We start from the raw sequence: 27,811 nt of genomic DNA, 5'->3' as shown, positions 1-27,811 counted from the left end.
CTCTACTGTATTCTAATGTACTGTACTCTGCTGTACTATACTCTACACTACTGTACTGTACTCTACTCTATTCTAATGTACTGTACTCTAATGTATTCTAATGTACTCTGCTGTACTATACTCTACACTACTGTATTCTACTCTATTCTAATGTACTGTACTCTGTTGTACTATACTATACTCTACACTACTGTACTCTACTGTATTCTGCTGGACTTTGCTGTGCTCTACTGTACTCTACTCTGCTCTACTGTACTCTACTGTACCCTTCTCGACTCTTCTCTTCTCAACTTGACTCAAGTAGTGATCCATAGCAGTGATTCAAATTGATTCTTAGTAATTATTCATATTGATTCATAGCACTGGAAACATGCAAAATAAGATGTCATTCATTGTTTAAAAAGAAAGTGTTTTGTCTTCTACAGAGGACAGTGTGACGGTCTCCATGGAAATGCTGGTTCTGGGCGTGGTGGAGCCCATTCAGGAGTTCATCCTCCGAAGACTGAGTGGAGAACTGCAGGAGGTGAACACACTCTCTCACTGTCACTCACTCTCTGTCACACTCACTCACTCAATCTCACATCTTATAACATTGATCATGTACCTGCATTTCTCCTCCGCCTGTGTTTTGTTTGTCTGTCCTCTCCAGCTATGTGATGTAGAGCGTGCTGAGCTCTACCTATCAGTGCTGAAAGAGGTGGTGCTGATGTACAGTGTGTTAGAGTGGAACCACTCCAAGGTACAGGAGGCCTATTTCCCCAGACTCCTCAGATACGTCCTGAGGATCCTAGAAGCTGACCAGGTACAGTATTACAGGATCTATCTCCTCTCTCTCAGGCTGCTCTCCTTCACTAGTCACTTCATACATCACTGGATTCATGTGTCAGTTTGAATAATGGGATATTTTCTTTAGCAGTTAGACTCTGATTGAAGAAAGACTAGTTGGACTGCTATTTGTCATATTGATATTCATCATGGTTTTCACTATACAACTGGAAGGTGTGTGTGTTTGTGTGTGTGTGTTTCTCTTAGATCCCCTCTGTGGCGGGTCAGGTGTCCAGGGCGGTTGCCATGGCGTCGTTGGCCATGACCTGTGAGGTTGCAGCGCTGGGAGTGTTCAACCTCCAATCAGAGAGCATGATTCTACTGGTCCATCTGTCTAGCTACTTCTACTCCCCTGCCCCACCCCCAGCCCCTCCTCTCTCTCTGGTCCACTTCAACCAGAGCCTGCTGAAACCTCCAACTGTACATCAGTCTACAGGGTCAGTACAGTATGCATGGTATTGTTTAAATGTAGATGTACTGTATCATCAGGATAATGTGTTGTATATTATAAACTGGGTGGTTCGATTGGCTGACAGCCGTGGTATATCAGATCGTGTAATACCATGTGTATGACAAAACATTTATTTTTACTGCTCGAATTACGTTGGTAACCAGTTTATAATAGAAATAAAGCACCTCGGGGGTTTGTGATATATGACCAATGTACCACGGCTGATGGCTGTATCCAGGCACTCCGCGATGCGTCGTGCCTAAGAACATATTGGCCATATACCACACCCCCCGGGCCTTATTGCTTAAGTAAACCACTAGTATACAACACTATATGGCCCTGATTTTTCTGCCAGTCAGGGCTCTAAATTGTGACTGTTTTTGTCACATGCTATTAAGTCATTTGCTGTTCAACGTGGAATTTACATGTGGGAGAAAAACCATCTCCCAGAGGTTACAAGTCAAATGGTAAAATGGAGATTGTGGCAAGGATATGCACATCTACATGCAGTGAGCTACTAAAGTATTGGGACATTTGTTGTTGTTTTGGCTCTGTACTCCAGCACTTTGGATTGATACAATGAGTATGAGGTTAAAGGTCAGACTGTCATCTTTAATATGAGGGTATTGTCCTCCATATAGGGTGAACCGTTTAGAAATTACAACACTTTTTGTACGTAGTCCTCCCATTTTATGGGACCAAAAATATTGGGACAAATTCACTTATGTGTTTTAAAGTCGACAAAAGTTTAGTATTTGTTCCCAAATTCCTAGCACACAATGACTTTACAAACTTGTTGGATGTATTTGCTGTTTGTTTTGGTTGTGATTCAGATTATTTTGTGCCCAATAGAAATGAATGGATTTTATTAGGATCTCTTTTAGCCCAAGGGCTAGTCTTCCAAGAGTCCCGAAGAAATGTAAAAAAACAATAGCAAAGTTAAAACAAACATTCCTATTACCTACAGTGCATTCGCAAAGTATTCAGACCCCTGGAATTTTTCCACATTTTGTTATGTTACAAAATTGATTAAATCTTTTTTTTCCTCATCAATCTACACACAAAATCCCATAATGACGAAGCAAAAACAGGTTTTTAGAAATGTTAGCAAATGTATTAAATATAAAAAAAACTAAAATACCACATTTACGTAAGTATTCAGACCCTTTAATCAGTACTTTGTTGAAGCACTTTGTTGAAGCACCAGCGATTACAGCCTCAAGTCCTCTTGGGTACGACGCTACAAGCTTGGCACACCTGTATTTGGAGAGTTTCTCCCATTTCTCCCATTCTGTAGATCCTCTCAAGCTCTCTCAGGTTGGATGGGGAGCGTCGCTGCACAGCTATTTTCAGGTCTCTCCAGAGATGTTCGATTGAGTTCAAGTCCGGGCTCTGGCTGGGCCAGGACTCCTGCGTTATCTTGGCTGTGTACTTAGGGTCATTGTGTACTGTGTACTTAGGGTCGTTGTCCTGTTGGAAGGTGAACCTTCGCCGCAGCCTGAAGTCCTGAGCGCTCTGGAGCAGGTTTTCATCAAGGATCTCTCTCTCTCTCTGCTGCCACCACCATGCTTGGTGGGGCCAAGTTTCCTCCAGGTGTGACGCTTGGCATGCAGGACAAAGCGTTCAATCTTGGTTTTATCAGACCAGAGAATCTTGGTCTGAGAGTCCTTTAGGTGCCTTTTGGCAAACTCCAAGCGGGCTGTCATGTGCCTTTTACTGAGGAGTGGCTTCCGTCTGGCCACTCTACCATAAAGGCTTGATTGGTAGAGTGCTGCAGAGATTGTTGTCCTTTTGGAAGGTTCTCCCATCTCCACCGAAGAAGTCTGGAGCTCTGTCAGTGACCATTGGGTTCTTGGTAATTTCCCTGACCAAGGCCCTTCTCCCCCGATTGCTCAGTTTGGCCAGGCAGCCAGCTCTAGGAAGAGTCTAGGTGTTTCCAAACTTCTTCCATTTAAGAATGATTGAAGGCCACTGTGTTCTTGGGGACCTTCAATGCTGGAGAAATGTTTTGGTACCCTTCCCCAGATCTGTGCCTCGATACAATCCTGTCTCGTTGCTCTACGGACAATTCCTTCCACCTCATGGCCTGTTTTTTTCTCTGACATGTACTGTCAACTGTGGGACCTTATATAGACAGGTGTGTGCTTTTCCAAATCATGTCCAATCAAGTTGTAGAAACATATCAAGGATGCTCAATGGAAACAGGATGCACCTGAGCTCAATTTTCAGTCTCATATCAAAGGGTCTGAATAAATAAGGTATTTCGATTTTTTGTTTTTAATACATTTGCTAAATTTTCTAACAAACCTGTTTTTGCTTTGTCATTTTGGGTTATTTTGAGTCGATTGAGGACATTTTTTTTTATTTAATCCATTTTAGAATAAGGCTGTAACATAACAAAATGTGGGAAAAGTCAAGGGGTCTGAATACTTCCCGATGGCACCGTATACATATTACAGCCCCCAGCCTACCCCTCCACCCACATATATATATATTTTTGTCTTTATTTTGTACATTTTTTTTATCATTTAGCAGAGGCTCTTATCCACAGCGACTTACAGCAGTGAGTGCATACATTTTCGTTTAAAAAATCTTATGGTACTGGTCCTCTGTGGGAATGGAACCCACAACCCTAGCGTTGCAAACGCCATGCTCTACCAACTGAGCTACACAGGACCTATACCTCATGTTCACATATGAATTTAAATACAACAGAACATATTACAATAACCTCTTAGACCCACTGTAGTCGTTCAAACATTTTTTTTATAACTTTCTGGCAAGGAGTTCCAGGACTTCACTGCCCTGAGAGGTCCCAAATAGAGGTGATGTCTGGGAGATCAGAGGGCCTGGGGCCTGTCTGGGAGATCAGAGGGCCTGGGGCCTGTCTGGGAGATCAGAGGGCCTTGGGCCTGTCTGGGAGATCAGAGGGCCTGGGGCCTGTCTGGGAGATCAGAGGGCCTGGGGCCTGTCTGGGAGATCAGAGGGCCTGGGGCCTGTCTGGGAGATCAGAGGGCCTGGGGCCTGTCTGGGAGATCAGAGGGCCTGGGGCCTGTCTGGGAGATCAGAGGGCCTTACCAATATCTCTGATAATTAAGAGTTTGTCATCTCTCTACAGTGTTTCAGAACAGGGTCCTCTCCTCCAGGACTGGGGCCGTATGGCAGCTCATTTCATCCGGGACCAGTGGACAATCCTGGGCTACGGGAGGAGGATAGGACCACCCGGGCCCCTGGAGCTCCCCAGGGCGTCAGGGTCCCTCGAGGCTGCTATAGAGGCTCTGTCTCTGCTACCCAGTGGCCTGGTACTGCCTGTACTGGACTTCATGGCCTCCATGTTGCCACAGGTGAGTCTTAGAATTGACTACAGCTGATATTGTCATGTCCACTACCTGGCTGAGACATTCTTTCTCACCCAGCTCTCTACAGGCTTGTCCACACCAATAACCAGGTTTTAGAGGAATAGTTCACCCAAATTACAAAACAAAATATTTCCTTACCTTGTAAGCAGTGTCTGGGGAAAGACAGTGAAATCCAAGCCTTGGTTTTGTTTAACAACTGATTTTGACTGCAACAGTGTTTCAGAAAAAATATAGTATAGTGGTCATGTGGCCAAGTCATTTATGTCCTGCTTTATATGGCTTCTGATAAGGCAATATGAAATAGTGAACCTGTATCCCCCACCAGGTGGCGCTGTCTGAGGAGGCCCTGTGTGTAGAGGCTGTGACTGTCTCCTGGAAGCTGGTGCTGGGACTGAGCAGTAACCCTCATGACTTCTGGCCCACCCTGCAGGGCTTTGTGACCATGGCCTTTCACCACAGCCTGCTGGAGTTAACAGTGGACCAGGCACCTGGGCTCACTGCTACTCTACAACAGGTAACTAGAGGGAGGCATGGGGTATCAACACCTGGGTTCACTGTTACTCTACAACAGGTAACTAGAGGGAGGCATGGGGTATCAACACCTGGGTTCACTGTTACTCTACAACAGGTAACTAGAGGGAGGCAAGGGGTATCAACACCTGGGTTCAATGTTACTCTACAACAGGTAACTAGAGGGAGGCATGGGGTATCAACACCTGGGTTCACTGTTACTCTACAACAGGTAACTAGAGGGAGGCATGGGGTATCAACACCTGGGCTCACTGCTACTCTACAACAGGTAACTAGAGGGAGGCATGGGGTATCAACACCTGGGTTCACTGCTACTCTACAACAGGTAACTAGAGGGAGGCATGGGGTATCAACACCTGGGTTCAATGTTACTCTACAACAGGTAACTAGAGGGAGGCATGGGGTATCAACACCTGGGTTCACTGTTACTCTACAACAGGTAACTAGAGGGAGGCATGGGGTATCAACACCTGGGTTCACTGTTACTCTACAACAGGTAACTAGAGGGAGGCATGGGGTATCAACACCTGGGTTCAATGTTACTCTACAACAGGTAACTAGAGGGAGGCATGGGGTATCAACACCTGGGTTCACTGTTACTCTACAACAGGTAACTACAGGGAGGCATGGGGTATCAACACCTGGGTTCACTGTTACTCTACAACAGGTAACTAGAGGGAGGCATGGGGTATCAACACCTGGGTTCAATGTTACTCTACAACAGGTAACTAGAGGGAGGCATGGGGTATCAACACCTGGGTTCACTGTTACTCTACAACAGGTAACTAGAGGGAGGCATGGGGTATCAACACCTGGGCTGAAATAGTGGCTTAAATCGTTCATATTCTTTGCCAGGCTAGCTCAATCAAGAGCAGCTAAAGTATTTGAAAGGAAATAAATCCTAATTGAACCCAGGTCTGTATGGAACAGGTCTCTGTTGTGGCAGGCAACGTTCTACATGTTCACTAGTTGGAGAAATGTGGCTTGGCAAGTAGTTTCAAGTGTTTAACAGAACATGTTGTGGTTATTATGAGTATTAAACACAGTGTTGATGTTGACACAACTGCTGTGTAATTAACCCACTAATGACTCCTCTCAATCTCTAGATAGCTGTTGAGTTGATGGAACTCTCCCAGGCCAAGACCGGTGTATTCAACGTTCTGATCCAACACTGCTGCCACACCTGGCTGCCCTCTGACCCAGGAAGTGAAGGCCAGAGCCAATCAGATGCCATGTTCTCCAGTGCCCTACTGCACCCTGACATCCTGGCTGAGGCATGTGTGTATGGACCTGTGTTCAGGAGGGACCAAAGGTGGGTGTGGAGTGTGAGAGACAGAGAATGTGAGATAGAATGTGAGCGAGAGACAGAGAATGAGACAGAGAATGAGACAGAGAGACAGAGAATGTGACCGAGAGACAGAGAATGAGACAGAGAATGAGACAGAGAATGAGACAGAGAATGAGACAGAGAATGTGACCGAGAGACAGAGAATGTGACCGAGAGACAGAGAATGAGACAGAGAATGAGACAGAGAATGAGACAGAGAATGAGACAGAGAATGAGACAGAGAATGAGACAGAGAATGTGACCGAGAATGTGAGCGAGAGACAGAGAATGTGAGCGAGAGACAGAGAATGTGACCGAGAGACAGATAATGTGAGCGAGAGACAGAGAATGTGAGCGAGAGACAGAGAATGTGAGCGAGAGACAGAGAATGTGACCGAGAGACAGAGAATGTGACCGAGAGACAGAGAATGTGACCGAGAGACAGAGAATGTGACCGAGAGACAGAGAATGTGACCGAGAGACAGAGAATGTGAGCGAGAGACAGAGAATGTGAGCGAGAGACAGAGAATGTGACCGAGAGACAGAGAATGTGAGCGAGAGACAGAGAATGTGAGCGAGAGACAGAGAATGTGACCGAGAGACAGAGAATGTGACCGAGAGACAGAGAATGTGAGCGAGAGACAGAGAATGTGAGCGAGAGACAGAGAATGTGAGCGAGAGACAGAGAATGTGAGCGAGAGACAGAGAATGTGAGCGAGTGTGTTATTGGAGTGGTTGTTGTGGACTGAGGGTCTTGTCTGGATAATGGATTGTCTTCTCCATAGGCTGATCCAGGAGGTCCAGGTCTTTGTGGAGAGGCTTGGAGAGAAGTGTGCTGCTAACACTGCAGTCCCCAGGTCAGCTGCTGAACGCACTTCATCTACTGTACTATACTGTAGTCTACTGTACTATACTGTAGTCTACTGTATTGTAGTCTACTGTAGTCTACTGTATTGTACTATACTGTAGTCTACTGTATTGTACTATACTGTAGTCTACTGTACTGTAGTCTACTGTAGTCTACTGTACTGTACTGTAGTCTACTGTATTGTACTATACTGTAGTCTACTGTATTGTACTATACTGTAGTCTACTGTACTATACTGTAGTCTACTGTACTGTACTATACTGTAGTCTACTGTACTGTACTGTAGTCTACTGTACTGTACTATACTGTAGTCTACTGTACTGTACTATACTGTAGTCTACTGTATTGTACTATACTGTAGTCTACTGTATTGTACTATACTGTAGTCTACTGTACAATACTGTAGTCTACTGTACAATACTGTAGTCTACTGTACTGTACTATACTGTAGTCTACTGTACTATAGTCTACTGTACTACAGTCTACTGTATTGTACTATACTGTAGTCTACTGTACAATACTGTATTGTACTATACTTGTACTATACTGTAGTCTACTGTACTATACTGTAGTATACTGTACTGTAGTCTACTGTACTGTAGTCTACTGTAGTCTACTGTACTGTACTATAGTCTACTGTAGTCTACTGTACTATAGTCTACTGTACTATACTGTAGTCTACTGTACTATACTGTAGTCTACTGTACTGTACAATACTGTAGTCTACTGTAGTCTACTGTATTGTACTATACTGTAGTCTACTGTACTACAGTCTACTGTATTGTACTATACTGTAGTCTACTGTATTGTACTATACTGTAGTCTACTGTACTATACTGTAGTCTACTGTACTGTACTATACTGTAGTCTACTGTACTGTACTATAGTCTACTGTATTGTACTATACTGTAGTCTACTGTACACTGTAGTGGGACTGGAACATATTACCTGACCCCTCACTGTAGTGGGACTGGAACATATTACCTGGCCCCTCACTGTAGTGGGACTGGAACATATTACCTGGCCCCTCACTGTAGTGGGACTGGAACATATTACCTGGCCCCTCACTGTAGTGGGACTGGAACATATTACCTGGCCCCTCACTGTAGTGGGACTGGAACATATTACCTGGCCCCTCACTGTAGTGGGACTGGAACATATTACCTGGCCCCTCACTGTAGTGGGACTGGAACATATTACCTGGCCCCTCACTGTAGTGGGACTGGAACATATTACCTGGCCCCTCACTGTAGTGGGACTGGAACATATTACCTGGCCCCTCACTGTAGTGGGACTGGAACATATTACCTGGCCCCTCACTGTAGTGTATTCAGGCTATAAAAACATGGAGTCGACCACATCACTGACAATAGTGGACCTTCTTTGTTCTGTAGTCAACAGTGAATGTAGTCCCCATTTCTCTACAGAGATGCATTTATCTCTAAGCTTTCTCTTTCCCTCCTTTTTTTTCCTCTCTCTCAGTGATAACAGGGATGACCAGTTCCCACGTGTGTGTGTCGTGGCGTTCCTCAGCCGCCTCCAGCCCTCTAATCAGCTGCATGAGAGACTGATGGAAGAACTGGTTCTCCGCTTGCTGAAAAAGGTAAGACCAGGCCTCTTCCTCAATTAGTCTTTCCTCGCGTCCTCTCTCCTTACCTCCTTCTCAAAAGGCATTAGAGGAGAACATCCAAGGTTCCTCCTCTCAGATCTTATCCTCCAGTTCAGTTTGAGGAGGTGGTGACCAGAGAGGACAGTAGGAACCAAGGAAAGACTGACAGCTGGAGATTTGGCTTGTTTATAGTCCATGATGTCTACTCATTCAGTGTGTGTGTTCATAGCATCACACACATTAACCTCTATGGGCTAGGTTGAATCCTGTGGCGCGTTATTCAAATACCTTAGATATGATATTACTTCAATTTTTCAAAAATATGACTATTTTACACAATTTTAAAGATAAGACTCTCGTTAATCTAACCACACTGTCCGATTTCAAAAAGGCTTTACAACGAAAGCAAAACATTAGATTATGTCAGCAGAGTACCCAGCCAGAAATAATCAGACACCCATTTTTCAAGCTTGCATATAATGTCACATAAACCCAAACCACAGCTAAATGTAGCACTAACCTTTGATGATCTTCATCAGATGACAACCCTAGGACATTATGTTATACAATACATGCATGTTTTGTTCAATCAAGTTCATATTTATATCAAAAACCAGCTTTTTACATTAGCATGTGACTAGCATGTGACTAGCATTCCCACCGAACACTGCCGGTGAATTTACTAAATTACTCACGATAAACGTTCACAAAAAGCAGAACAATTTTTTAAAGAATTATAGATACAGAACTCCTCTATGCACTCGATATGTCCGATTTTAAAATAGCTTTTCGGTGAAAGCACATTTTGCAATATTCTCAGTAGATAGCCCGGCATCACAGGGCTAGCTATTTACACACCCAGCAAGTTTAGCACTCATTAAAGTCAGATTTACTATAAGAAAAATGTTATTACCTTTGTTGTCTTCGTCAGAATGCACTCCCAGGACTTCTACTTCAATAACAAATGTTGGTTTGGTCCAAAATAATCCATCGTGATATCCAAACAGCGGCGTTTTGTTCGTGCGTTCTAGACACTATCCTAAAGGGTAAATAAGGGTGGCGAGCATGGCGCAATTCGTGACAAAAAAATTCTAAATATTCCATTACCGTACTTCGAAGCATGTCAACCGCTGTTTAAAATCCATTTTTATGCCATTTTTCTCATAAAAAAGCGATAATATTCCGACCGGGAATCTTCTTTTAGGTAAACAGACAAAGGAAAAGAAAGCATTCGGTCGAAGCGGGCACGCGCCTAAGCCCATAGTACTCTGAGTGGCCATTTGCCAAAAGCGATAATGTGTTTCAGCCAGAGCCTGCCTCGATATCGTTCAACTTTTTCCCGGGCTCTGAGACCCTATGGAAGCCGTAGGAAGTGTCACGTTATTGCACAGATCCTGAGTCTTCAATAAAAAGAGCCAAGATGAAACACTACTTCTCAGACAGGCCACTTCCTGCTTGAAATCTTCTCAGGTTTTGGCCTGCCATAGGAGTTCTGTTATACTCACAGACACCATTCAAACAGTTTTAGAAACTTTAGGGTGTTTTCTATCCGAAGCCAATATTTATATGCATATTTTAGTTACTGGGCAGGAGTAGTAACCAGATTAAATCGGGTACGTTTTTTTATCCAGCCGTGTCAATACTGCCCCCTAGCCCTAACAGGTTAATCCAGTTCATACTGCAGTAATATACTGTCCATCTCCCTGAGCTCCAACACAGTAGTTGTTAGTTCATGTGTAGTTTTAAAGACAGGCCTAAGTCTTTTTCTCTTTCAGGATGAGGCCATATCGAAGTCAAAACAGCGTTACTATAGCAACTCCCTGCAGCATCGTGTCAAGAACAGGGTGTGGCAGACACTACTGATGCTGCTGCCCAAACTGAGAGGGGTGAGAGACACACACACACACACACACACACACACACACACACACACACACACACACACCTGAATGAACCCTCTATTAACCCTGTGTTTTTGTTCATCCAGGAGTTTGTAGGTACCATTCTGGGTCGTGTGTTTGAGGCAGGTTTCGTCAGTAACCAGGCCTCAGTCAAGTACCTGATAGAGTGGAAGATGGTTCTAATCCTAGTCCAGTACCCTGAACACATAGACCGACTCTGGACCTGCTTCAGGGTGGTGAGTGGCAGATGGTTTTAATCCTAGTCCAGTACCCTGAATACAGACTGACTCTGGACCTGCTTCAGGGTGGTGAGTGGCAGATGGTTCTAATCCTAGTCCAGTACCCTGAATACAGACTGACTCTGGGCCTGCATCAGGGTGGTGAGTGGCAGATGGTTCTAATCCTAGTCCAGTACCCTGAACACATAGACCGACTCTGGACCTGCTTCAGGGTGGTGAGTGGCAGATGGTTTTAATCCTAGTCCAGTACCCTGAATACAGACTGACTCTGGACCTGCTTCAGGGTGGTGAGTGGCAGATGGTTTTAATCCTAGTCCAGTACCCTGAATACAGACTGACTCTGGACCTGCTTCAGGGTGGTGAGTGGCAGATGGTTTTAATCCTAGTCCAGTACCCTGAATACAGACTGACTCTGGGCCTGCATCAGGGTGGTGAGTGGCAGATGGTTTTAATCCTAGTCCAGTACCCTGAATACAGACTGACTCTGGACCTGCTTCAGGGTGGTGAGTGGCAGATGGTTTTAATCCTAGTCCAGTACCCTGAATACAGACTGACTCTGGACCTGCTTCAGGGTGGTGAGTGGCAGATGGTTTTAATCCTAGTCCAGTACCCTGAACACATAGACCGACTCTGGGCCTGCATCAGGGTGGTGAGTGGCAGATGGTTCTAATCCTAGTCCAGTACCCTGAACTCATTCTGACTCTGGACCTGCTTCAGGGTGGTGAGTGTTTATACTTTTCGGATGTGTATATGACCACTGTGGGAATTGAACCCTCAACCTTGGTGTTGCTAGTGCCATGCTTTTACCCACTGTGCCACACAATACCACAAAAACTGGCATCTATTGTATTGTCACTGAATGAAAATTGGCGTCTATTTTCACTGGCTTAAAGAACTTGTAATAGTCAATATTGATCTATAGCCAATGTGTCTAATTGATGTGATTTGTGTCTGAACAGGATCAAGAGAAGACCAAGACCAGCGTCTGTACCTTCCTGTCTGTGTTGGTCCACCTCAACATCATCATGCCTCAACTCAAGGAGAAGGTAAGATCCACATGTCACCATCATGAAGTAAAACCTTCAAAGCACAGGGGACTCTTCCTCCTCTCCTGAGCCCCTCTCCTCCTCCTCTGTGTCCCTCCCCACCAGGCAGTACAGTGGCTTAAGGCCATGGACATGATCCTCCAGTTGTGGTTCAGTGTGTTTCAGCCATAACTTCAGTGTTCACACTTCTCTCCCTTCTCTCTGTATCTCGCTCTCTCCGTCTTTCTATCTCTCTGTATTTCTCTCTCTCCATCTTTCTATCGCTCTCCGTCTCTCTCTCTGTATTTCTCTCTCTCCATCTTTCTATCTCTCTGTCTGTCTCTCTGTATCGTTCTCTCTCCGTCTCTCTCTATCTCTCTGTATCTCCCCCCACCAGGCACTACAGTGGCGTAAGGCCCTGGATGTTATTCTCCAGTGGTGTTTCAGCCATAACTTCAGTGTTCGTCTGTACGCCCTGCTGGCCCTGAAGAGGGTGTGGGGTCTGGAGGGTGCGAGGGCCGAGGCCGAGGAGGGGGCCGGGGGGCCGGATGGGCTCGGGGGGCTGGCCACCGTCGTTAAGGCCTGTCTGCACCAGGCTGAGGCTATGCAGAGTACTGGGTGAGTGAGTTACATATGAACTAGGATTATTATGTTGCCAAGGTTCAGTTCCCTCAGGAATCACATTCTAAAATTCATACAGTCACTGTACTTCTGTACACTATTCATAATATGTATACGCGCATGACTGTAAGTCGCTTTGGATAAAGGTGTCTTCTAAGTTTTTATTTTACCTTTATTTAACTATTCACGTCAGTTAAGAACAAATTTGTATTTTCAATGACGGCCTAGGAACAGTGGGTTAACTGCCTTGTTCAGGGGTAGAACGACAGATTTTTACCTTGTCAGCTCGGGGATTCAATCCAGCAACCTTTCAGTTACTGGCCCAACGCTCTAACCACTAGGCTACCTGTTATTATTAGTGAAGGAGGAACCACACGTGGTTATCTTAGATCCATTGGAAACTGTGGATATTGTTATTGGGCTCCCGAGTGGCGCAGTGGTCTAAGACACTGCATCTCAGTGCAAGAGGCGTCACTGCAGTACCTGGTTCGAATCCAAGATGCATCACATCCGGCCGTGATTGGGAGTCCCATAGGGGGGGTTTGGCCGGGGTAGGCCGTCATTGTAAATAACAATTTGTTCTTAACTAACTTGCCTAGTTAAATAAATACTTTATTGGACTCATATAACTAGTGTATATCTCTGTACAGAAATGCCAGTAAGAACTGGACCAGGATTCAGGACCACTTCTTCTTTGGTGTCTTTCATCCTGTTAGAGACTATAGTGTGGAAGTAAGACACTGCAACCATTGTCTTGTTGATTGATTGTGTGAATTTGAAGTATCAAATGTTGTTGTATGTGAATCTTTTAAAATCTGTTGATTCATTGTAATTTGACCTAATTGCTTAGGGTCTCTAAAAACGAATGAACTGAGTGGTGATTGAGGAGAGACGATGTGTGTAAACTGTCCTTTTCCTCCCGTTCTCCCATGCCAGACCATATTCTACACATTCCCCAGCCTATCAGAGGTGTTTGAGGACGAGTGGATTCCGCCCTGGAAGTTTGAGAAGTTGGTGGACTTCTCCCAGAGTGCATCTCTCCCATTGAGGAACCCTGTCCCTGACCTGAGCCAGATTCAGCCTGGAGACTGGATTCAGCAGGATAAAGGTACATTCCCCTGAGGGGATACATTAAGTTGTATTGAACTGAAAAGGGTATCACCACTAGATGGCAGCAGAGACTGGACCCAACAGTGGAGATCACAGCTATTCAACTATTGGGCTGAAGTACTGCTGCTTCTCCTTTCTACCTGGTAGTTAAATGATCAATTCATGAAATTGATTGGCCAGGTCCCTGATTTTGTAATGAAGGAATGAAAACCAGAAGTGTTCTGGCCCTCCAGGACTTCAGTTTAAAAGCCCTGTTGTAGATGCCTCAGTGTTTGTGTGTTGTTTGTTAGGGGATCAGGATGGTGAGGAGCGCTGGGCCGAGGTCCAGAAGAAGATGACCCCCTGGAGGTTGGGGATCCAGGAACAGGGGCCAGAGCTGGGTCTGGTGCCCCAGCAGAGAGCAGCACGCCTGGGCAAGCTGCACAGTTCCCTCCTGGTGGTTGCCTCGCTCATAGACAAGCCCACCAACCTGGGAGGTTAGTTCATGGTTTTCTATTTAACCTCTATTTAGACAGGTAAGTCAATGCTGAACAGCGTGGTACAGGAGGAATGTTTAACCATCATCTGCTGATCTCTCTGGGTTCTGTGTGTAATGATGAACCATGTTCACTAACCTTGCGTGAGACCTGAAGACTTGCGTTAGCTCCCCAGGCTTGAGCTCAAGGAGCTAACACAGTCATGTAGTGTGCAGGAGACCCTGGTTTGAATCCAGTCTGCCATTTCTATCTAGCTATATTGTATTGCATTGTATTGTATTATTTTCTGTTAGCTACCCAGTATACTTGGTGTTGCTAAGCGTTGCCATGCAAACAGCCAGCAGCAGGCAGCACTACATAAACTAATCAGTCCTAATCACAGTTTGTCTAAGGACCACTAGGACCAAATCATAAGACTGATTTGATGTTCTCCACTGGGCTGTCGTATTGCTGCGCTGCCTGCTGTCTCAGTTTATGTAAGCCTTATGTTGATTTAAAGGAGTTTATACAGGATAAGACCTATTTTAGGAACCAATATTGACTAGTCCAACGCTCTAACCACTAGGCTACCTGCCGCCCGGCTATGCCCAAATAGCACCCTATTCCATTTACATTTACATTTAAGTCATTTAGCAGACGCTCTTATCCAGAGCGACTTACAAATTGGTGCATTCACCTTATAGTATCCAGTGGAACAACCACTTTACAAAAGTGCATCTAAATCTTTTAAGGGGGGGGTTAGAAGGATTACTTTATCCTATCCCAGATATTCCTTGAAGAGGTGGGGTTTCAGGTGTCTCCGGAAGGTGGTGATTGACTCCGCTGTCCTGGCGTCGTGAGGGAGCTTGTTCCACCATTGGGGTGCCAGAGCAGCGAACAGTTTTGACTGGGCTGAGCGGGAACTGTGCTTCCTCAGAGGTAGGGAGGCGAGCAGGCCAGAGGTGGATGAACGGAGTGCCCTTGTTTGGGTGTAGGGCCTGATCAGAGCCTGAAGGTACGGGGGTGCCGTTCCCCTCACAGCTCCGTAGGCAAGCACCATGGTCTTGTAGCGGATGCGAGCTTCGACTGGAAGCCAGTGGAGAGAGCGGAGGAGCAGGGTGACGTGAGAGAACTTGGGAAGGTTGAACACCAGACGGGCTGCGGCGTTCTGGATGAGTTGTAGGGGTTTAATGGCACAGGCAGGGAGCCCAGCCAACAGCGAGTTGCAATAATCCAGACGGGAGATGACAAGTGCCTGGATTAGGACCTGCGCCGCTTCCTGTGTGAGGCAGGGTCGTACTCTGCGAATGTTGTAGAGCATGAACCTACAGGATCGGGTCACCGCCTTGATGTTGGTGGAGAACGACAGGGTGTTGTCCAGGGTCACGCCAAGGCTCTTAGCACTCTGGGAGGAGGACACAAGGGAGTTGTCAACCGTGATGGCGAGATCATGGAACGGGCAGTCCTTCCCCGGGAGGAAGAGCAGCTCCGTCTTGCCGAGGTTCAGCTTGAGGTGGTGATCCGTCATCCACACTGATATGTCTGCCAGACATGCAGAGATGCGATTCGCCACCTGGTTGTCAGAAGGGGGAAAGGAGAAGATTAATTGTGTGTCATCTGCATAGCAATGATATGAGAGACCATGTGAGGATATGACAGAGCCAAGTGACTTGGTGTAAAGCGAGAATAGGAGTGGGCCAAGAACAGAGCCCTGGGGGACACCAGTGGTGAGAGCACGTGGTGCGGAGACAGATTCTCGCCACGCCACCTGGTAGGAGCGACCTGTCAGGTAGAACGCAATCCAAGCGTGGGCGGCGCCGGAGATGCCCAGCTCGGAGAGGGTGGAGAGGAGGATCTGATGGTTCACGGTATCAAAGGCAGCAGATAGGTCTAGAAGGATGAGAGCAGAGGAGAGAGAGTTAGCTTTAGCAGTGCGGAGAGCCTCCGTGACACAGAGAAGAGCAGTCTCAGTTGAATGCCCAGTCTTGAAACCTGACTGATTAGGATCAAGAAGGTCATTCGAGAGAGATAGCAAGAGAGCTGGCCAAGGACGGCACGTTCAAGAGTTTTGGAGAGAAAGGAAAGAAGGGATACTGGTCTGTAGTTGTTGACATCGGAGGGATCGAGTGTAGGTTTTTTCAGAAGGGGTGCAACTCTCGCTCTCTTGAAGACGGAAGGGACGTAGCCAGCGGTCAAGGATGAGTTGATGAGCGAGGTGAGGTAGGGGAGAAGGTCTCCGGAAATGGTCTGGAGAAGAGAGGAGGGGATAGGGTCAAGTGGGCAGGTTGTTGGGCGGCCGGCCGTCACAAGACGCGAGATTTCATCTGGAGAGAGAGGGGAGAAAGAGGTCAAAGCACAGGGTAGGGCAGTGTGAGCAGGACCAGCAGTGTCGTTTGACTTAGCAAACGAGGATCGGATGTCGTCAACCTTCTTTTCAAAATGGTTGACGAAGTCATCCGCAGAGAGGGAGGAGGGGGGGGGGGGGGGGGAGGAGGATTCAGGAGGGAGGAGAAGGTAGCAAAGAGCTTCCTAGGGTTAGAGGCAGATGCTTGGAGTTTAGAGTGGTAGAAAGTGGCTTTAGCAGCAGAGACAGAAGAGGAAAATGTAGAGAGGAGGGAGTGAAAGGATGCCAGGTCCGCAGGGAGGCGAGTTTTCCTCCATTTCCGCTCGGCTGCCCGGAGCCCTGTTCTGTGAGCTCGCAGTGAGTCGTCGAGCCACGGAGCAGGAGGGGAGGACCGAGCCGGCCTGGAGGATAGGGGACAGAGGAAATCAAAGGATGCAGAGAGGGAGGAGAGGAGGGTTGAGGAGGCAGAATCAGGAGATAGGTTGGAGAAGGTTTGAGCAGAGGGAAGAGATGATAGGATGGAAGAGGAGAGAGTAGCGGGAGAGAGAGAGCGAAGGTTGGGACGGCGCAATACCATCCGAGTAGGGGCAGAGTGAGAAGTGTTGGATGAGAGCGAGAGGGAAAAGGATACAAGGTAGTGGTCGGAGACTTGGAGGGGAGTTGCAATGAGATTAGTGGAAGAACAGCATCTAGTAAAGATGAGGTCAAGCGTATTGCCTGCCTTGTGAGTAGGGGGGGAAGGTGAGAGGGTGAGGTCGAAAGAGGAGAGGAGTGGAAAGAAGGAGGCAGAGAGGAATGAGTCGAAGGTAGACGTGGGGAGGTTAAAGTCACCCAGAACTGTGAGAGGTGAGCCATCCTCAGGAAAGGAACTTATCAAGGCGTCAAGCTCATTGATGAACTCTCCAAGGGAACCTGGAGGGCGATAAATGATAAGGATGTTAAGCTTGAAAGGGCTGGTAACTGTGACAGCATGGAATTCAAATGAGGAGATAGACAGATGGGTCAGGGGAGAAAGAGAGAATGTCCACTTGGGAGAGATGAGGATTCCAGTGCCACCACCCCGCTGGCTCGATGCTCTAGGGGTATGCGAGAACACGTAGTCAGACGAGGAGAGAGCAGTAGGAGTAGCAGTGTTATCTGTGGTAATCCATGTTTCCGTCAGCGCCAGGAAGTCTAGGGACTGGAGGGTAGCATAGGCTGAGATGAACTCAGCCTTGTTGGCCGCAGACCGGCAGTTCCAGAGGCTGCCGGAGACCTGGAACTCCACGTGGGTCGAGCGCGCTGGGACCACCAGGTTAGAGTGGCAGCGGCCACGCGGTGTGGAGAGTTTGTATGGCCTGTGCAGAGGCGAGAGAGCAGGGATAGACAGACACATAGTAGACAAGCTACAGAAGAGGCTACGCTAATGCAAAGGAGATTGGAATGACAAGTGGACTACACGTCTCGAATGTTCAGGAAGTTAAGCTTACGTTGCAAAAATCTTATTGACTAAAATGATACAGTACTGCTGGCTGGTGGAGTAGGCTAGCTAGCAGTGGCTGCGTTGTTGACTTTGAACGTGTAGCTGGCTAGGTAACCTCGATAGTTTCAGTACTACACCTTGTCATGATACAAAGCAACTTTGTAGCTAACATAACACTAATCAAGACGTTCCTTGTAATGTATTTAGTTTCTACAATGCTGCTCGTCGGTAATAGTTGGCTGGGTTAGGAAAAACGGCGTCGTGGGGGACGGAAATAGCTGGCTAGCTAACCTCGATGGCTGGCTAGCTAACAATTATCAAGCTATGACAAAGACAACTAAGTAGCTAGCTAGGTAACACTGCACTGCACTAGTAGAGCCCTGTTTTCCCTGGTCAAAGGTAGTACACTATATAGGGAACAGGGTGCCATTCAGGGCACAGACACGATAATATAAAAGAGGGTGTTACTTGGACTGTAAATGTTTATTAATTTATCCACAGAAGGATCAAGATAACATGGGAGGATAACGTGTTTGTTCTGTCTAGCCCTGACTGTCCCCTGCCTCTTGTCCAGGCTGTTTAGCCTAGGATATAACCTCCCTAGATGTCTGGTCCAGGCTGTTTGGTCTAGGATACAACCTCCCCAGATGTCTGGTCCAGGCTGTTTGGTCTAGGATACAACCTCCCCAGATGTCTGGTCCAGGCTGTTTGGTCTAGGATACAACCTCCCCAGATGTCTGGTCCAGGCTGTTTGGTCTAGGATACAACCTCCCCAGATGTCTGGTCTAGGCTGTTTGGTCTAGGATACAACCTCCCCAGATGTCTGGTCCAGGCTGTTTGGTCTAGGATACAGCCTCCCCAGATGTCTGGTCCAGGCTGTTTGGTCTAGCATACAACCTCCCCAGATGTTTGGCCTAGGATACAACCTCCCCAGATGTCTGGTCCAGGCTGTTTGGTCTAGCATACAACCTCCCCAGATGTTTGGCCTAGGATACAACCTCCCCAGAAGTCTGGTCCAGGCTGTTTGGCCTAGGATACAACCTCCCCAGATGTCTGGTCCAGGCTGTTTGCTCTAGGATACAACCTCCACAGATGTTTGGCCTAGGATACAACCTCCCCAGATGTCTGGTCCAGGCTGTTTGGCCTAGGATACAACCTCCCCAGATGTTTGGCCTAGGATACAACCTCCCCAGATGTCTGGTCCAGGCTGTTTGGTCTAGGATACAACCTCCCCAGATGTTTGGCCTAGGATACAACCTCCCCAGATGTCTGGTCCATGTTGTTTAGTCTAGGATACAACCTCCCCAGATGTCAGGTCCAGGCTGTTTGGTCTAGGATATAGCCTCCCCAGATGTACATGCTGTTTGGTCTAGGATACAACCTCCCCAGATGTCTGGTCCAGGCTGTTTGGTCTAGGATACAACCTCCCCAGATGTCTGGTCCAGGCTGTTTGGTCTAGGATACAACCTCTCCAGATGTCTGGTCCAGGCTGTTTGGTCTAGGATACAACCTCCCCAGATGTCTGGTCCAGGCTGTTTGGTCTAGGATACAACCTCCCCAGATGTCTGGTCCAGGCTGTTTGGTCTAGGATACAACCTCCCCAGATGTCTGGTCCAGGCTGTTTGGTCTAGGATACAACATCTCCAGATGTCTTGTTGTGTAATGAATTTAAAAAAAAAAAATTTAATCAAATGTTTTTTTCCTTTGGATGCACTATATACAGGTAATGTCTGTATAACCGTTTGTATCCCACAGAAATGTTAAAAAGCCGCTGGTTGTTGACTTGGTCATTTGTTGACTCATTCCTTTTGTCTTACATGGTCACTCACTCAGAAACACCTTATGTAAGACTTTGCATGTTAGAGAACGATAGCGATTTGTTAAGCTAACCTTTAGGATATATGTTGCCATCATACTTGTAGATTTAGCACACAGAGACATTTTGTACATATTTTTCTATATTAGGAATCAGACTCAATGGTACTGCAAAAAGTTCTGGATGTGTCCACATAGGTTTTTAGGTTGATACTATACATAGAGATAGGCTACATCATATGCATACCGTAGAGATAATACTGTGGTAAATCTTTCATTGATCCAATACATGATTAACAACAAATACAATGAAATGTAATACAATGAAAATCTAATGAAATGAAAATGTAATACAGTGTAAATGTAAATCAAATATATTTATACAAGGTAATATGTTAAAACAGACTTGGTACACTGCAGTTTGTCATCGTAGATGTGTCTAGTTCATCACCTCGATGTCCCATTTTTAAAGGTCGACTTTGGGGAAAAAACTCAAAGAATGCAGTTAAACTGTGTAACTGATCAATGCACCGTCATACAACTTAATTTAATGCTTAAAAAATTAAATGGATGAATACTACATTTGGTTACAGAAGTGCCATTTCTTACCGATCTCTACAGCTTCTGTCCAAAAATAAATCCTCAGAAATGATGTCAACACTGAAGGAGTAAACAGCAGACCCTGAAAGGAGGGAGATGTGAATCTGACTCTCACTAATCCCTCTCCGACCATATACTTGAGCAGTGGAATCTGCTAAGATAAACTCATCTTCGTAGTACTAGCTACTAACATTATGCTATTTACTAATGTTAGCTAGGCTAACGCAAGCACACTGGCTTGCTACAGTGACTAGTTTTGCTAACGAACTAGTTACGATAGAAAACCGTTGGTGTCAGCTAATACAGTTCCTTTTTCTGGCGAGTAGGAGTAACTTCAGATGAACCACCAAAGGCACAACCCGTTTCTGTTCAAACATTGAGAAAGGGGCGGAGTTTGACAGGTTCCGTCGCCAAAGTTGACCTTTTAATGTCAGCTTTGGGCGGCAGGTAGCCTAGTGGTTAGAGAGTTGGGCTAGTAACTGAAAGGTTGCTGGATCGAATCCCTGAACTGACAAAAAAAAATCTGTCGTTCTGCCCCTGAACAAGGCAGTTAACCCACTGTTCCCCGGTAGGCCGTCATTGTAAATAGGAATGTGTTCTTAACTGACTTGCCTAGTTAAATAAAGGTTCAATTTTAAAACATTTAGAAATGTGAGAACCATTTTAGGTATTTTTGTTCAGGGATTCTAACCCTGAAAAGTCTCTTCTTTCTTAGTTCTTATCACTCTTTCCTCCACCCTGCTTAAAGTGTCTTGGTATAAGAATGAGAGCGATAAGGTATTATTTATCCAAGTCTTTGACTAGAAAGGGTTCCTTTTCTTTGAGTGCAGTAAAGAATGCAGCTTTGACATGTGGTCCACCTGAATTCAGTGCCTCATCTTGGCCTGGCGGGTCGGTGCAGCGCTGATATTTGCATTGATCTCTTCACCGATCACGCCCTTTGTGAAGAGAATATCTGCTATGGCAAACACATTATTGACTTTTTGAATGAGCTGTGATCTGAATTCATCTACAAACTCACTGTCTCTTGTGGATGAATCATCTCTGTATTCCTCTGTTCGTATTTCAGCTTTCCATGCAGATTCTCCCCTCTCACTTATCAACTCCATCTCAAAGTCCATCGCAGCGTCCTTTATGTACACCTCAAAGTAGTTTGGCCTGGTGCTTCTCAGCTTGATCGTTTGTGGCGTAATCGAGGATTGACACGAGGTCTTGAGGGCGAAGCGACTCCCCTTCCAAAGAGACTTCTTTGGCTTTGGAAGTCTTAAGAATCCATATGACTTCTCCTGTGCCTCCACCTCCCGTGCTAGAGAAGGATCACATCGGATCAGATATGTGTGTAAGGTGAGGAGTGCTCTGGTGGACCTAAAGATCAGAAGGTCACAGTGCACTCTCCAATGCAACATACGTCTCAGTACCAAACCCCTGCCAGAGAAGGAGGGATGAAGCAGTTTGGCATGGAACCGCGTCACCTCATCTACTTCTTCAAGAAGCACTCTGTTGTCTTTCACATGTAGAACCTTTATGTCTTCTCTCAAGCAGGATTGTGGGTAGTCTGGATCTATACAGACAAAGTGTGGCAGATGAATTTCTTCTAGTTTGCCAGAAATCATTGTGATGTCCAGTAATGGACCTCCTTCTTCAAACCGCATGTTGTTCAGAGTGGCCCTGTGAGGCTCCCAGGAACTGAACTGGTATTGCAGGCTGACTTTGCTCTCACATACCCACCGCAGCCCTGATAAGATGCACTCGTAATGCCCTGCTGCAGAAGAGTCAAGTGTGTAGACGGTGGTCTCATCCTCTGTAGACACGGAGGGTTCAACCTGAATCCAGAACATTGAGCTCTTTATATGGTTGCAATTCAAACATCCCTTTGGACTATTGGTTTTAAGGCCAAACTCTTTTTGGAGACATATTTGACTCTGAATAGTTGACTCTGATCTTTTTGGCCAGTTTAGTGATGATTGTTCCTACTGAATCCAGTGCCTTGTTGTAGAACTGTCTCATTGTTCCAGTGATGACGCTACTACCATCCTTTTGACCAGGACTAAGTTTGTCCATGATATTTGTCTGTATGACGTCAAGCCTATCTATCATTAAGTGCTGTTGTAAATTACAATGCAAATCATCAGCAAGAGACCGAAGAATTCCAGCTAAATTCTCAATTTCCTCTTCACCAGGTTCTTTGCTTTCAATGATGTTTGAGAGCTCTTCAAGTCGTGACAACTGGGGTAGGAGAGGGGTTGACTGTTCAGGAGTGCTAGGTTCACAGTCATCATCATGTTGATCTTTTGATGTGGCCATTTTCACTCCAAAGGGGCAATCTGCAGTGGCTGCATCAATGTTTGGGTTTAGCCATTGATTCTAGAACAACATAACTTATACATTTTTTTTAACCTTTATTTAACTAGGCAAGTCAGTTAAGAAGCAAATTCTTATTTACAATGATGGCCTACCTTGGCCAAACCCGGACGACGCTGGGGCTATTGTGCGCCGCCCTATGGGACTCCCAATCACGGCCGGATGTGATACAGCCTGGATTCGAACCAGGGACTGTAGTGATGCCTCTTGCACTGAGATGCAGTGCCTTAGACCACTGAGCTACTCGAGAGCCCAGAAATGCCAAATGAGCTTAGTTCAACTGTCTTACCCCATCAACCCAAAATATAAGCTAGTTATATGGCAACATTTGTAAACATTGTAATTGTAAACAAATACGGTATAGCCTCCAAAAAAATATATATATATATCCTACTGTGTATCAGTTGTAATCCACTTTCTACTGGAAATGTCTAGCCAGTTTCCCTTTTTATTGTCCAAACGTCACCTTGAGAACTTCCTCTCCCAATCTCAGTTAGTTCCCCACCTGACAGACAACGAATGAATGAACGAATGAACGAATGAATGAATGAATGTCCAAATAAACAAAAGAAAGAAAGAAGAGAACTGCTGTGAAGTAGCCTTTCAGTCTGTATGAGTTACTTTCAGTTTTAAGATGGGTGTGGACTGTGATTGGCTTTAATGCAGTCACATGGTCTTTGGATAAAGGTGGATATTTTTAAGGTGGATTTTAAACAATATGATATTTTATACAGGGTGGCTATCATAGTGTTAGATTCCAAACAGCGATTTAAATGTGACTTCCAAAGGCTGCAACTTGTGCATCCCACAGAACCAAAGTCCTTTGGAGATTGTATGTTCAAACAGCAAATGTTTTCACACTTTTACAGTGTTAGTTTCATCAGCTCATACAAAACGCAGGAAACAAAATGTAGACTTCACTGGGCCTTTAAAAAAAATGTGCATGCTCTGTCTGAAGATAATATCACCTTAGACCTGTAGCATACAAATAACTGAAACATGTAAATAGTGTTAGATATGCATCTGTTGGTCACAAATACCTTTAAAAAAAAAATGTTTTAACCGGTTACGATGCAAACTGCAGTCAGGTCAAGACCATGATGAGGATGACGAGCACACAGATGAGCTTCCCTGAGGCGGTTTCTGACAGTTTGTCCAGAAATTATTTGGTTGTGTAAACCCACAGTTTCATCAGCTGTCTGGGTGGCTATTCTCAGACGATCCCGCAGGTGAAGAAGCCGGAAATTGAAGGTCCTGGGTTGGCTTGGTTACGCGTGGTCTGCGGTTGTGAGGCCAGTTGGACGTACTGCCAAATTCTCAAAAACGATGTTGGAGGCGGCTTATGGTAGAGGAATGCACATTTCATTATCTGGCAACAGCTCTGGTGGACATTCCTGCAGTCAGCATGCCAATTGCACGCTCTCTCAAAACTTGAGACATCTGTGGCATTGTGTGACAAAACTGCACATTTTAGAGTGGCCTTTTATTGTCCCCAGCACAAGGTGCACTTGTGTAATGATCATGCTGTTTTTAACCAGCTTCTTGATTTGCCAAACCTGTCAGGTGGATGGATTATCTTGGTAAAGGAGAAATGCTCACTAACAGGGATGTAAACAAATTTGTGCTCAAAATCTGAGACAAATAAGCTATTTGTACGTATGGAAATGTCTGGCATCTTATTTCAGCTCATGAAACATGGGACCAACACTTTATATGTTGCATTTATTATTGTGTTCAGTGTAGTATGTGTTGGACAGTCTTTGCCAAGTCAGTGATAAACACTTTCGCTCTCACTCTCTCTTGCCCTCTCTTTGTCTCTCTCTCTCTCTCTCTGTCTGTGTGCGTGTGTGAAGGTCTGTGTAGGACGTGTGAGATCTTTGGGGCTAGTGGTCTGGTGTTGGACAGTCTTCGCCACGTCAGTGACAAACACTTCCAGGCCCTGAGTGTCTCCTCTGAGCTATGGCTCCCCCTACTGGAGGTAGGTAACAACACTTTAGTAGCCTAAACCACAGTTGTCAAGGTCATTCCACGGAGGGCTGAGTGTGTGTGTGTCTGTGATTGATGAATTAAGGTCACTAATTAGTTAGGAACTCTCCTCACCTGGTTGTCTAGGTTTTAATTGAGAGGAAAAAACAAAAACCAGCAGACATTTGGCCCTCCATGGAATGATTTGGACACCCTTGATCTAAAGTCTCCAGTGCTGTAGTGGAGGGTAATTGCACCTTTTTCAGTGCAGATGTAAAGGAAGGAGGACAGCAGAACACTCTAGAATATTGAGATGCTCACCAAGTTATTTCACTCTACTGTGTTTAGCTTACTTTTTAGCCAGTTAAAAAAGTGTTATGTTAACATATCTTTGTGTCTCTACCAGGTGAAGCCCGTAGACCTAGCTGACTTCCTGCAGCTGAAGAAGAGGGAGGGCTACTGCATTGTGGGAGTGGAGCAGACAGCCAATAGTCAGAGTCTAAAGGACTACAGGTTCCCTGAGAAGACTCTGTTACTGCTGGGGTAAAACCACTCTCTGTAGGACAGCAGAGCACATTGTCATGTCCAGTTGTATATAACTTTGTGTCATATTGGAAGTATTTTCTGCTTCAACACAAGCCATGACATGAAATGCAATTATTCATTAACAGACAAACCACACACATGAACAATCAATGCATGACATACTTATTGCACATCAATTCACTGACTTTACTGTCTAAACACACATGTACATACACAGCCATGACCGGGACTGTCTTACGGGTCAGCTGACAAGGCTCTTTAATGGGATCTCAATAATGGAGTGAGTGTTCCCCTGGGCCCCTATCAGGCAGACGCACACACAGCTCTGCTTCCTGCTGCAGTGAGGAGACGTGCGCAGGCATGCTGGTCTCTAATGGGTGCTCTGTGGAGGGAAGAACAGGGAACACATGCTACAGCCATGCATCACTGACATACACATATACAGTTGAAGTCGTAAGTTTACATACACCTCAGCCAAATAGATTTAAACTTAGTTTTTCACAGTTCCTGACATTTAATCCTAGTAAAAAGTCCCTGTCTTAGGTCAGTTAGGATCACCAATTTATTTTAAGAATGTGAAATGTCAGAATAATAGTAGAGAGAATGATTTATTTCAGATTTAATTTCTTTCATCACATTCCCAGTGGGTAAGACGTTTACATACATTCAATTAGTATTTGGTAGCATTGCCTTTAAATTGTTTAACTTGGGTAAAATGTTTCGGGTAGCCTTCCACAAGCTTCCCACAATAAGTTGGGTGAATTTTGGCCCATTCCTCCTGACAGAGCTGGTGTAACTGAGTCAGGTTTGTAGGCCTCCTTGCTCGCACATGCTTTTTCAGTTCTGCCCACAAATGTTCTATAGGATTGAGGTCAGGGCTTTGTGATGGCCACTCCAATACCTTGACTTTGTTGTCCTTAAGCCATTTTGCCACAACTTTGGAAGTATGCTTGGGGTCATTGTCAATTTGGAAGACCCATTTGCGACCAAGCTTTAACTTCCTGACTGATGTCTTGAGATGGTGCTTCAATATATCCACATCATTTCCCTTCCTCATGATGCCATTTATTTTGTGAAGTGCACCTGTCCCTCCTGCAGCAAAGCACCCCCACAACATGATGCTGCCACCCCCATGCTTCACGGTTGGGATGGTGTTCTTCGGCTTGCAAGCCTCCCTCTTTTTCCTCCAAACCTAACGATGGTCATTATGGCCAAACAGTTCTATTTTTGTTTCATCAGACCAGAGGACATTTCTCCAAAAAGTACAATCTTTGTCCCCATGTGCAGTTGCAAACCGTAGTCTGACTTCTTTATGGCGGTTTTGGAGCAGTGGCTTCTTCCTTGCTGAGCGACCTTTCAGGTTATGTCGATATAGGACTCGTTTTACTGTGGATATAGATACTTTTGTACCTGTTTCCTCCAGTATCTTCAAAGTCCTTTGCTGTTGTTCTGTGATTTATTTGCACTTTTCGCACCAAAGTATGTTCATCTCTAGGAGACAGAACTTGTCTCCTTCCTGAGCGGTATGACGGCTGCGTGGTCCCATGGTGTTTATACTTGCGTACTATTGTTTGTACAGATGAACGTGGTATCTTCAGGCGTTTGGAAATTTCTCCCAAGGATGAACCAGACTTGTGGAGGTCTACAATGTTTTTCTGAGGTCTTGGCTGATTTCTTTTGATTTTCCCATGATGTCAAGCAAAGAGGCACTGAGTTTGAAGGTAGGCCTTGAAATACATACACAGGTACACCTCCAATTGACTCAAATGATGTCAATTTGCCTATCAAAAGCTTCTAAAACCATGACATAATTTTCTGGAATTTTCCAAGCTGTTTAAAGGCACAGTCAACTTAGTGTATGTAAACTTTCTGACCCACTGGAATTGTGATACAGTGAATGATAGGTGAAATAATCTGTCTGTGAATAATCGTTGGAAAAATGACTTGTGTCATGCACAAAGTAGATGTCCTAACCGACTTGCCAAAACTATAGTTTGTTAACAAGAAATGTGTGGAGTGGCTGAAAAACGACTTTTAATGACTCCAACCTAAGTGTATGTAAACTTCAGACTTTGTGTGTGTGTGTGTGTGTGTGTGTGTGTGTGTGTGTGTGTGTGTGTGTGTGTGTGTGTGTGCGCACACACACACACACACACACACAAGCTACAGAATGATGTTTGATCAATAGACACACATCGTTCAGTAATACAGGTTTTTTCTCTACTGTGTGTACCGTCTCCAAACGGCCTCTCTGTTATTAGTGTGTTACTGGAGGCTGATCATTCCTGGGTTGGGTGGTTGAGCTCAGTCAAACATACAGGGTTTGTTTAAGCTGAGAGGGCCGAGGAGAGCTGCTATTTGTAATGAACACAACAAGGCAAAGTGTATCTCGCACTC

The 27,811-nt window shown here is 45.4% G+C and overlaps 2 protein-coding genes across 4 annotated transcripts in view; one reads left to right on the top strand and one right to left on the bottom strand.

The window, feature by feature from the left end:
• The window catches only part of LOC106593393 (tRNA (guanosine(18)-2'-O)-methyltransferase TARBP1), a 38,566-nt gene that overhangs the window by 8,684 nt on the left and 2,071 nt on the right, over window positions 1-27,811 (top strand). For 2 of the 3 annotated variants that reach the window (XM_082964900.1, XM_082964901.1), the window contains 17 exons: window positions 426-523; window positions 650-802; window positions 1,033-1,262; window positions 4,395-4,620; window positions 4,961-5,149; window positions 6,273-6,478; window positions 7,279-7,350; window positions 8,844-8,964; window positions 10,746-10,856; window positions 10,958-11,107; window positions 12,070-12,156; window positions 12,533-12,753; window positions 13,407-13,488; window positions 13,693-13,864; window positions 14,157-14,342; window positions 24,757-24,881; window positions 25,275-25,411. In XM_082964900.1, the coding sequence (XP_082821026.1) occupies window positions 426-523; window positions 650-802; window positions 1,033-1,262; window positions 4,395-4,620; window positions 4,961-5,149; window positions 6,273-6,478; window positions 7,279-7,350; window positions 8,844-8,964; window positions 10,746-10,856; window positions 10,958-11,107; window positions 12,070-12,156; window positions 12,533-12,753; window positions 13,407-13,488; window positions 13,693-13,864; window positions 14,157-14,342; window positions 24,757-24,881; window positions 25,275-25,411 (2,566 nt within the window). Of the gene's footprint in view, window positions 1-425; window positions 524-649; window positions 803-1,032; window positions 1,263-4,394; window positions 4,621-4,960; window positions 5,150-6,272; window positions 6,479-7,278; window positions 7,351-8,843; window positions 8,965-10,745; window positions 10,857-10,957; window positions 11,108-12,069; window positions 12,157-12,532; window positions 12,754-13,406; window positions 13,489-13,692; window positions 13,865-14,156; window positions 14,343-24,756; window positions 24,882-25,274; window positions 25,412-27,811 lie in introns of those variants that run through there. The other variant, XR_014381372.1, reaches the window with a different exon arrangement.
• LOC106613617 (NACHT, LRR and PYD domains-containing protein 1 homolog) lies at window positions 21,252-23,514 on the bottom strand. The gene has a single exon (XM_014216066.3). It carries the CDS (start codon window positions 22,378-22,380, stop codon window positions 21,409-21,411), a length of 972 nt encoding a protein of 323 aa, XP_014071541.3. The 5' UTR covers window positions 22,381-23,514; the 3' UTR covers window positions 21,252-21,408.

Source organism: Salmo salar, chromosome 18, assembly GCF_965601325.2.
Source record: "Salmo salar chromosome 18, fSalSal1, whole genome shotgun sequence".
In the NCBI taxonomy this organism is placed as follows: domain Eukaryota; kingdom Metazoa; phylum Chordata; class Actinopteri; order Salmoniformes; family Salmonidae; genus Salmo; species Salmo salar.
This window is presented reverse-complemented; position numbering and strand designations above follow the sequence as displayed.

What these genes read in the sequence shown, in the direction of transcription:
- LOC106613617 (XM_014216066.3), bottom strand. Translation starts at nt 22,380, where the DNA reads ATGTTCTGGATTCAGGTTGAACCCTCCGTGTCTACAGAGGATGAGACC.